General features: G+C 35.5%; 1 protein-coding gene across 2 annotated transcripts in view; it reads left to right on the plus strand.

Moving 5' to 3' along the window:
- Window positions 1-9669, plus strand: part of prkd1 (protein kinase D1) — a 35029-nt gene extending 25360 nt beyond the window's left edge. For both annotated transcript variants that reach the window (XM_084393144.1, XM_084393145.1), the window contains 12 exons: window positions 197-395; window positions 1144-1267; window positions 1385-1462; window positions 1676-1946; window positions 3142-3194; window positions 3601-3673; window positions 3931-4037; window positions 4573-4734; window positions 4893-4991; window positions 5679-5946; window positions 7575-7660; window positions 8825-9669. In XM_084393144.1, the coding sequence (XP_084249270.1) occupies window positions 197-395; window positions 1144-1267; window positions 1385-1462; window positions 1676-1946; window positions 3142-3194; window positions 3601-3673; window positions 3931-4037; window positions 4573-4734; window positions 4893-4991; window positions 5679-5946; window positions 7575-7660; window positions 8825-9043 (1739 nt within the window). In that variant the 3' untranslated portion in view covers window positions 9044-9669. The remainder of the gene's footprint in view (window positions 1-196; window positions 396-1143; window positions 1268-1384; window positions 1463-1675; window positions 1947-3141; window positions 3195-3600; window positions 3674-3930; window positions 4038-4572; window positions 4735-4892; window positions 4992-5678; window positions 5947-7574; window positions 7661-8824) is intronic.
- Window positions 9670-10623: the final 954 nt, after the last annotated feature.

Below are 10623 nucleotides of genomic sequence, written 5' to 3' on the forward strand. Positions count from 1 at the left end.
ATTATAATATAATATTATTACTCTGTACTTTTCTGAATGGAAATTCAAAACTGCTCATTTTCAAGTTCTGCTTTCTAGCGTTGGTGGTGTTAAACTGACAGCTTTTTTACACACATACATCACGTGACTTACAATCTCTTGCCATGCTTTACTTTCCTGTTCACTCCAATCCCCTTCTTCTTCTTATTGCTCATAGATCTGTTAAGTCCTGGTGCTGAATCAGATGTGGTCATGGAGGAGGGTTGTGATGACCATGACGGGGACAGACATAGTCCACTTAACGATGACATGGAAGAGTCTCTGGTGGCAGACTCCGCTGCTCTTTTGGAAGCTGGACATGGTGAGCTTGGAGATTTCCAAGACCAAGACCCAGATGAATCCAACAGAATCATCAGGTAGCTCCTCGACACCTCTATAAGCCCTATAAACAAAACAAACGCCACAAATAGTTGAAAACTTGTCTCTGTCAGTGACTAAATATAGTAAATGCAAAATAAATGAACAAATGACTGCAAATATACACTAGCGTTCAAAAGTCTAGGGTTGGTAAGATGCTCATATGGTCACCAAGGCTGCATTTATTTGATAAAAAAAAATACAGTAAAATTGTTTTCTATTTAATATATTTTAAAATGAAATATATTCCTGTGATCGTAAAACTGAATTTCAGTCTTCAGTGTCACATGATCTTCTAATGCATCTAATATCATTCCAACATTTCTTATCATCAATATTGAAAACAGTTGTATTGCTTAATATTTATGTGGAAACTGTGATACATTTTTTCAGCATTGTTTGATGAATTGAAAGTAAAAAAATGCTGAATAATTGTATTAATTTCTTCTTTTTTTAAAAAAATTTTGATTTTATAAAATAAAAGTACCTAATATTAAGTACAAATGCATAAAATACATTCTCAAACAGGAAAAATATAACAAAAACAATAAAAACTGAACTTACGAGTAGTCTTGTTGTGTTCTGGGTAACAATTTGAGTTAAAACATATTGTTGTTATCCTTGTTTCTTTGAGGTCAAGTAGAAAATAAAAATAGTAACTAAACAGCAAAGGTATTTGAATGCTATGCATCATGACCTGCAATTGACATTTTCTAGAAGGTTTTGACATGTCACTGTGTTTGTAAGCCCTTGCACCAGCAACAACATCCCACTTATGCGGGTAGTTCAGTCTGTCAAACACACCAAGAGGAAAAGCAGCAGTGTTATGAAAGAAGGCTGGCTTGTACATTTCACCAGCAAAGACACATTGGTAAGTGCTCTGGGTTTCCATTATAAACCTTATGAATTCATGTGTGAATTACCAAGTGAACTTTCCATTCTGTACCTGATCATTTCTAGTATCTGGTTTTTTTTTTTTTCACACTAGCGTAAGAGACATTACTGGCGACTAGACAGCAAGTGCATTACCCTGTTCCAGAGTGACACTGGGAGCAAATACTATAAGGTGACTTCAACTATTAGGTCTTGACACTTGAAACTCACATTAACAAAATAATCTAGGAAGTATCTTGAGGGCTTTCATAATTTCTTTAGAGAACATTGATAGTTTGTCTTGATGGGTTTCATGGATCACTGCACACATCAGATCCACAGGCATGTCTCTGCAATATCACTGAGGTTTCAGCTTTCAGATAGACGTCTTGACTCTCTTCAACAGGAAATTCCTCTATCTGAGGTGCTGTCTCTGGAACCAGCGAAAACATTCAACCTTCTCCCTGAGGGTGCCAACCTACATTGCTTTGAGATTGCCACAACAACTCTAGTGTACTATGTAGGAGAGAACCTGGTTACGTCGGGCTACGGAAGCAGTGTGCTTGTTAGCGGCGTGGGACAGGACGTGGCCCGCATGTGGGAGATGGCCATCCAGCATGCACTTATGCCGGTCATCGCCAAAGGCATATCTCACGTCGGCCATCACAGCTACCACAGTATGAACTTCATGGTGAAACATTTAAGGGCTTGTCCTCAAGGGGGAAAACGCTACGAATACAGAAATGCAGTGCAGTTGTAATATTCCCTTTGTAGTTTTTTCGGCTTTGTAAAATTTTACACTTTGCTTCTGCCAGAAAACTGCAGGGCAACTATAGCGGTGTCCAAATTTGTGTACGAGGTTGTATTGCATTTGAAAAATACCTTCTTGCTCATTATTAAAATATATTCTATAAGAATGCAGGAGTGTAGTATGAATACAATCCATGCATACTGCATATGGCATATTGGCACTGCCATGAGACATGCAATATTAACTGCGCTGCAATTTTCAGCTATTTGCAAATATGACAACTCCTCTCTCAAGGCCTCATGGGATAGTAAAATGTCCACTGCCAGTATTTTCATGAACATACTACTAATTTCATGCACTGCTTTTGGGATACTGTGTTAGGAAAATATCTGGACACTGGCTTTTTTTTTTTTTGGAAACGATGTCTATAAAATCACATCCAGACATTTGGGATAATTCACTATTTTATGGCATTATACAGCAAAATGAGCACCTTAAATGTAGTTTTTTTACACAAAAATTAAATACTTGCAGCGATATATTGTATTCTAACAATGAAAAGTGTGCTTGCCTCTCCCAGTAGTATTTTAGTATTATTTATATAGTATTCATTAATATTTTGAATTTGATTTGATTTTTGATTTTTAATTTTTAGTTACATTTTGTATTATTTTTGTTATATGTATATATGGCTTTAATTCATTTTTAATTCAGTTGTAGTAATTTTGGTTCTTAATTTATTTCAGTTATTTGCTAAATCATCATTACAAATGTTTGTTTAAGTTTGACTTTTTCATTGAATATTTATATTTTATTTTATTTCAGCTTTATTTCAATGAACAAAAACACGTTTTCAGTCACATCAGTATCGTGCAGGTTTAATTTCTAATTTGTTTCGAGTTTTCTTTGTGATGATTTTAAAAACGAGGCTGTGAGGCGACAAGCCGTATTTTAAATGTCATGATTTTAACGATTTATTTATTGTCAAGTGTTTCTTTTTCAGGTAGAATAAATTAGTAAAGGTGTAAATCTGAGACTATGGCATTCAATACAAGAGATACATAATGATTTTTTTTCCCTTGTTTTTTTTTTTCTGTTTTTTTTTTTCTTCACACAAACAGAAGAGGTCTCCATTAGCATCTCTGTATCCAACTGCCAGATCCAGGAGAATGTGGTAAACATTTATGCTTTTTTTATATTTGGAGACATAGGATTTCATATTCTTTATATATCAAGCTCTGTTTCTGTGTGCTAGAGCTCACCGTTCTTGTCGGTTTGCCTATAAGTGCAACCTTGAGTTCCAGTGTGATATAAACACACAATGCCTCTTGGAGATTATTTTGATTACCTGCTTGGCCATGGGGTTGCCATGGTTACGCAAGTCTTTCCAACAGAGTCCAAGTGAGATGTGGAAATACTGTAGCTCTTTAGGCTACTGGTTTGAATTCAGCCATTGTTACAGTACAAAAAAAAAAAATAGTAGATCCAAAGAAACATGATGTATCAAGCATTGCTTCCGAGCTTTGGGAACAGCCCATTTTGGCACATACGTTTACATTTTGTTTCTGTTTTTCTTACAGGATATTAGCACAGTGTATCAGATTTTCCCTGATGAAGTACTTGGCTCTGGGCAATTTGGCATTGTCTATGGAGGTAATGTATCAGTCTATTTACAGGGAGTTCTTTGACATGGGCACCCAGTGAGGAAATGTTTTGGAATCTGTATACTAGGAGAATATTTAATGCATATTTCACTGTATTCAAATATTTTAATATTTAAATACAGAACAGATTTTCAGAAAAAAATGTGGTACAATCTAGTTCAATGATCAATGAATGTATTTATTTGAATATTTTTACAGTAAATAGCCATTTACATATAGCCATACTTCACATCCAATAAATTGCAGGGAAACACAGGAAAACGGGCAGAGATGTTGCAATCAAGATCATAGATAAGCTGCGATTTCCCACCAAGCAGGAAAGTCAACTGCGGAATGAAGTTGCCATTCTTCAGGTAAACACAGAAATAACATACACAATACAAAGACTACTATGTGTGTGTGTGCGTGTGTGTGTGTATATATATGTGTGTGTGTATATAATATATATATATATAAGCCTCGTTACTGCTCCTAATTACTGCTCGTTAATAGTAAGTACAAAGTAGTTTCTAGGTTTAGGTGTCGGGTAGGACTAAAGGATGTAGAATATGGTCATGCAGAATAAGGCATTTATATATGCTTTCTAAGTACTAATTAACAGCCAATATCCTTATAATATGCATGCTAATAAACAACTAGTTAATAGTCAGAATATTATAAATATAAATGTACTGCATATGTGTGTGCGTGTATTTAATATGTGCAATGTGCATTTAATACTACTACTACTACTAATAACAAATGAATATAACATATTCATAATATTATTATTAAAAGTATATTAAATCCAAATTTGTACAAATTTATTTCAATTAAACATTTATATTACAATATTGGCAATTTTGTAATTTTATAATTAAATATAGATGTCATATCTGTCTTCTGCAGAACCTCCACCACCCTGGCATTGTCAACCTCGAGTGCATGTTCGAGACACCAGAGCGTGTCTTTGTTGTCATGGAAAAGCTCCATGGCGACATGTTGGAGATGATACTGTCAAGTGAGAAGGGAAGGCTGCCAGAACGCATCACCAAGTTTCTCGTTACGCAGGTACATCTCACAGGCACCGCACAACGTAACAGTCAGTATACACTCAATCCCATATAAATATTTGACGTAAAAAAATGGTAAAGGTTTGCATTTTCATTTACAATTTCTTTTGTTTTACACCGTATTGTAGTTACAATGCTGTTCCGCTCTATTCCCAGATTCTCGTCGCTCTCCGCCACCTTCACTTCAAAAACATCGTTCACTGTGATCTCAAACCTGAGAATGTTTTGTTAGCCTCCGCTGACTCTTTTCCACAAGTGAGTAAAATCCGAACAGAACGAGAAGCGACAACAAAAAGAAAGGAAATATCTGAATGAAGTGAGGCCACACCGAAATTAACATAAATGGATCTGTTTTTGTAAATGTGCAAGAATAAAAGATGGTAATTATAGCGTTCTCGTGGTGTGTTCGAGGCACAGGGTTGTGTGTGTCTCTACATTCTAATGAAAGATTTCTAAATTATCCTCCCATTGTTTCTTCTGTCTACTGCACAAGCTTGTCTCTGGAAGCTCTCAAGCAGAAACATGACTCACTGTTTGAGAGCAGGCAAACATTTTGGAAGAATACTAAACAAATCACTGCGTGTCATTTACAAATATTTTGCAAAGGTGGACGCAGAACTGGAGCTGTCAACATCTGAGCTCGATTCCTGTTTCCTCGGGCGCTTGTTGCTGTGCTTTAGCAAATGTTTTAAAGGTAGAAAGTGTGGATCAGCAGGAGATGCATTGTAACCGCATCCAACTGGGTGATAATTTCACTTGACTTTCGTTCAAACCGTGACAACTGATCATTACGACGTCTGTGGTGTTAAAAGCTAGCTCCAGAACAAAAGGATGTTATTTTTTTTGGTCTTTTGTGCATCTCAGTCCTAGTCGAGTAAAATAGCCAGTTCCTCCTGGCGTCTGCTTATTGTAAAGCTCATTATTCCTTGGTTTGTCTTGCAGGTGAAGCTGTGTGATTTCGGCTTTGCACGTATTATTGGTGAGAAGTCTTTTAGGCGTTCGGTGGTAGGCACCCCGGCGTACCTCGCTCCGGAGGTGCTTCGGAACAAGGGCTACAACCGCTCGCTGGACATGTGGTCCGTGGGTGTTATCGTCTATGTCAGTCTCAGTGGAACGTTCCCCTTTAACGAGGATGAAGACATTCACGATCAAATCCAGAATGCTGCTTTCATGTACCCGCCCAACCCCTGGAAAACAGTGACCCCAGAGGGTAAGTTTCGGGGTGAACTTTGGAACAAAACCATCAGTGAACGTGGAATCAAAGTAAAATTTCAGTTCGGTCATCATTTACTCCATGAGGAAAACAAAGGAATATATTCTAAAATAAAAAGTTTCAGTCATTTTTGGTCAAAACAATGAAAGTCATTAGGGTGAGATGCTGTTCTGGACCCTGTTGACTTTCATTGTATAGACAAAAACTGTTTTTAAACAAATCTTCGCCAAATTAGATTAAGCAGTACAGAGATTTAGAAAGATTTTGAAATACTGAGATAACCATTTAAAACAAGTCAGAAGCTAGCTGTATTAACCTCTCTAAGCTGGAAGCGATTTAGAGTCCGTTATGTGTGTGTTAATCCTTAAAAATGTAAGCGGTAATCCAGTCACAGAGCTATTTTCGCGAATCTCACATGCGAAGAACCTTATTTGGATAGTTATTATGAATTAACTTCCATTAGCTAATATCCCTGCTAATGTACAAATATGTACTGCCATTTCTAGTCAGCCTGCTATTGATATTCGCCCAGATGTTAAACTATGTTCCTGTTGAAGCTCCTGTTGCGACTGTACGCATAGATGACCTCAACTCACCTACTTGGCTCATGGTTTATGATCTAGGTAGATATGGTCAGGATTAATTCAGAGTAAAGACCAGAGAAAAAAAAAAAAGGTCTTGAATAGGTAATATTTACGTTTAAGTCATATGCAATCTGTGCAAAATCTGCATGAATAGAATTGACCTTCATCTCATTACCTTAACTAGATTTTTGATGCCCTCACCTTTGACCCTGTTTATTTACTAATGCCCTCTTTCTTCCTCATTAAAATAGCAAGAGAACCAGAGACCACACTTTACTTACTTAAGAACACTGGCAATTGGAACAAATTATTCACAAAGACTTTTATTTATTTATATAGTTTGGCTGGTATCAAGTATGGCCATTTTAACAATCACGTTCTGTTTTTTAACTGTTTTAATTGAATTTGTTCCTGTTTACTGTGAAGTGAAAATAATTAAGTGGCGTAACAAAGAGCATTTCAAAAAAGTTGCAAAACAAAGGGAGAAATTACAGAACAAATTAGAAGTGAGATTTTATTTTACTGCAATGGATTTACAGCATGTACATTTTCTCTGTAATTTTCAATATATATATTTTTTATTATAATATAATAAATAATTTAAATATAGATCATTTTCATAATGTATTAAATCTATCAATTGTTGTTTTTGTTGTTTTTTAAATTAATGTGTAGTAACTTTGCGTGACTACCCTGCTTCCAAGCTGATGGTAAACTGTCTAAATGTGTAAGAGAGAGAGTTGGAAGAGAAGGAAGGGGAAAAGAAAAGATGAAGAGAAGAGAGGGCAAGGGTTAAAGAAAGAGACTGGTGTGAGCGTGCTCAATTTTTGTTACGACCCATTCATGTGTGTAATGCCAAACGATCCCTCAGACTAAAGCGCAGAGGCCTCAAGGTTAAGAAACTTTGGAGTGTCTCGGAAATTTGTGACCCCTGAAATAATGTTAACGTGATGTTGGTTTTGCTCATTATCCCTCTGGACACAAAATCATTCAGGTTTTCCACCAAAGCCTGGTCACTGACAACCTGTTTTGTTGTTACAGCAATTGACCTCATTAATAACCTGCTGCAAGTCAAAATGAGGAAGCGCTACAGCGTGGACAAGTCTCTCAGCCATCCCTGGTTACAGGTTAGTAGAGAATGACTTTGATATGCCCTGTGTAAAAAAAATTAAAATATGATATACACACAAAAAAAACGTTCTGTTTTTCCCCTCACAGACACATTAGGCAACTGAAATAGGAGTGGAGTTACCCCCTCATGTCTGTGTTAGAGAATATTAACATCTTAACAAGGCGATAATAACCCTTCCAGTGCCAATGATTAATTGAGTCGTAATCAGTTCTTACATGCATAGATGAGCATGTGATAGATATTCGCACATAGTAGGGAACTTGCAAAAGAAGTTTACAACATCTATTTATAATCAGAAAGATATATACTGTTATACTATTGTTCAAGTGCATGATTTTTTTTTTTTCATCATGTTACTATATCTCGTTTCCACCCCATTTAATTTTCACATGTTAAAATGAACCTAAGACATTAAATATATAAATAAATATACAATAGCAAACTGAATGTAATGTTTTCAGACATTAATTGCAATTGCAGTTAATGTCCAAAATGATAATTTGTTAATGTTAATAATGTAAATTTAAATTGCGCAATTAAACGAAAGTGCATGATAGTTTAAATTAATATTAAATGCAGTTAGCTGAACTTTAGAGTTCTTTTTGACCTACTTCATCTATATATGTAGTATATATGTAATTTCTTAATTACTTCTAAATTTGATTAAAGTGCACTAGCGAATGTGCTGTCAAGCATTTATGGTCAAATTAAATATACTAATAACATTTCTATTAAAACTTGAATGTCATGCATAGACATATAATTATAATGGAGAAGTTGCAATTTAGTACATTTCAGATATGTTGACTTTAAATGTAATAATGAATAACACACTACAGTTAAAATTATAATCAAGTACCTGTGCTTTAGTAAAAAAAAAAATATTAAAACAATGATTTAAAATGTCATTTTTGAATTTGACATTATTATAAAGTGCACGTTTTAAAAAAATGTATTTAAGTGAGTTAAATAGTAATGAAATTGTACTCTAAAGTGACCTTTTATTTCATTAATGTTTTATTAGCTGCAGTCGGTTTTTCACAAGGGTAGATATTGACAGAAAGTGTTATTATTATTATTATTATTATTTCTTTATTTTCCCTATTTTTTAGCAGCGTGGAACGTTTTTGATCCCTAAAAATATTTATCTTTATGTCAGGACTACCAAATGTGGCTGGACCTGCGGACTCTGGAGTGTAAAATGCAGGAGCGATATATCACCCACGAAAGCGATGATTTGCGCTGGGAGCATTTTGCAGAACAAAACGGTCTTCAGTACCCAGCCCACTTAATCAACCCTCACGCCGATGTCCGTGAAGAGGCGGAGTCTGACGAGCTCGTGATGGGCCTGCTCAGCGACAGAGTCAGTGTTCTGTAAATTGCTGCCTACCCCTTTAAGGGCACAACAACGGAACTCAAGCCAACTGTATACTGCGAAATCACCACTTCAAGTCAACAGTAAATGACTTGACAATTCCTAACAGAAGTACTGCACAATTTCATTTAACAGTACACACTACAGATCAAGCACAAATTTCATTAAACACACAGTGCCTAAACCACAAAAGCCAACCTAGCCATACATTACATAGACAAAAACAATCATACCCAAATATATAACAATAACACATCACTACAACAACAAAAAAACACATCTGCACTGAAAGTACTACAATCAAAAATCTTGTTCTTAACCTGAGAATAAAATTATTTATTATTATTATTATTATTTTGCCTTTAACTGGCACAACACAGTTGAAAAAAAAAAACTATCAACAGTATTTGTTTGTATAATTCACAAAATAATGAAGTATAAAATGAACCTATAAAGCCTTTTATTAACTTATTAATATTAAATTATTCTGCTATATGTGGTTTTGTGTTTATGTGCTCGTGCATGTGTGCGTGTGTGTGTGTGTGTGTGTGTGTGTGTGTGTGGTACTTTGGAGGTTGGTTATGTTAGTGTTCTGTGCAAGTGTAAGAGCAAAGCAACACTGCCTGTGGACTGGAGATGTTTTTCCTTTTGCTTTCTTCGGATATGTTGGGATAATAAAGTGCAGCTGGTTGTGTATGCATAAAGTATTATGTGCTCATGACAGATTTTCAGTGTGTTTCTTTCAGTGTACCCGTCTAAGTGAAGAAGAAGTGCAACACTAATGTACTCAATCAGCTGTTCTGTCCAAAAGGCTGATTAAATGTTAACTATAATAATTAATAATTATGGGTTGGAATGATAGCAAGTCACAGAATGGCAGTTTGGACGATAACTGGCCAAAGGTGAGTGATAGAGCCGTAGTGCTTAAAAAAAGATCATGTAGGCCTACTGTGGTCTAGTGTTTTTGGCACGCTGCTGCATCATCTTCAAATCAAGTAGGAGTTATTTGTCCATAGGAAAGGTGCTTCCTAATCGACAGATGGCGCTGTATGCTTATGCAGCATGAAAGCCTAAAAAAGTTGGCTCGGTGGGACAGTACAAACCTCTCTCAATACAACATTTGACTAGATGGACAGACCGCTGAAAACAATAGTAAGAACAACTCAAATCAAGGAATGAACTGGATTTGTCATGGCATAGGCTATTCAACAAATGTTTTATTGCCTAAGTACGGAAAGTTTGAGGGTGATTTAAAAAAGACTTTAGTCGTGATAGACGCCATATATAGCCTATTTATTTATTTATTTATTCGCGTTTGAAAAAGAGGCCGTGAGGGGACAAGCCGTAGACTATTTTAAATGTCATGATTTTCAACAACACGGTGAGTTTTTGTTGTTGTTGTTGTCATTAATCATCGTCAGCAAAGTTAAAATTATTAGCTATCTCTTGAAAAAACTGGTCGCGAAAAAACTAAATATGGCAGTTTTTAAAAGTCCATTATGAAAAATCTCTTATGAGGTCTACACGGATTTATTTACTTTTTTCATTTGTGTTTTTTTTTTTTTTTTTCTGTTAAGATTTAT

Source organism: Rutilus rutilus (genome assembly GCF_951802725.1).
Source record: "Rutilus rutilus genome assembly, chromosome: 21".
Lineage (NCBI taxonomy): Eukaryota > Metazoa > Chordata > Actinopteri > Cypriniformes > Leuciscidae > Rutilus > Rutilus rutilus.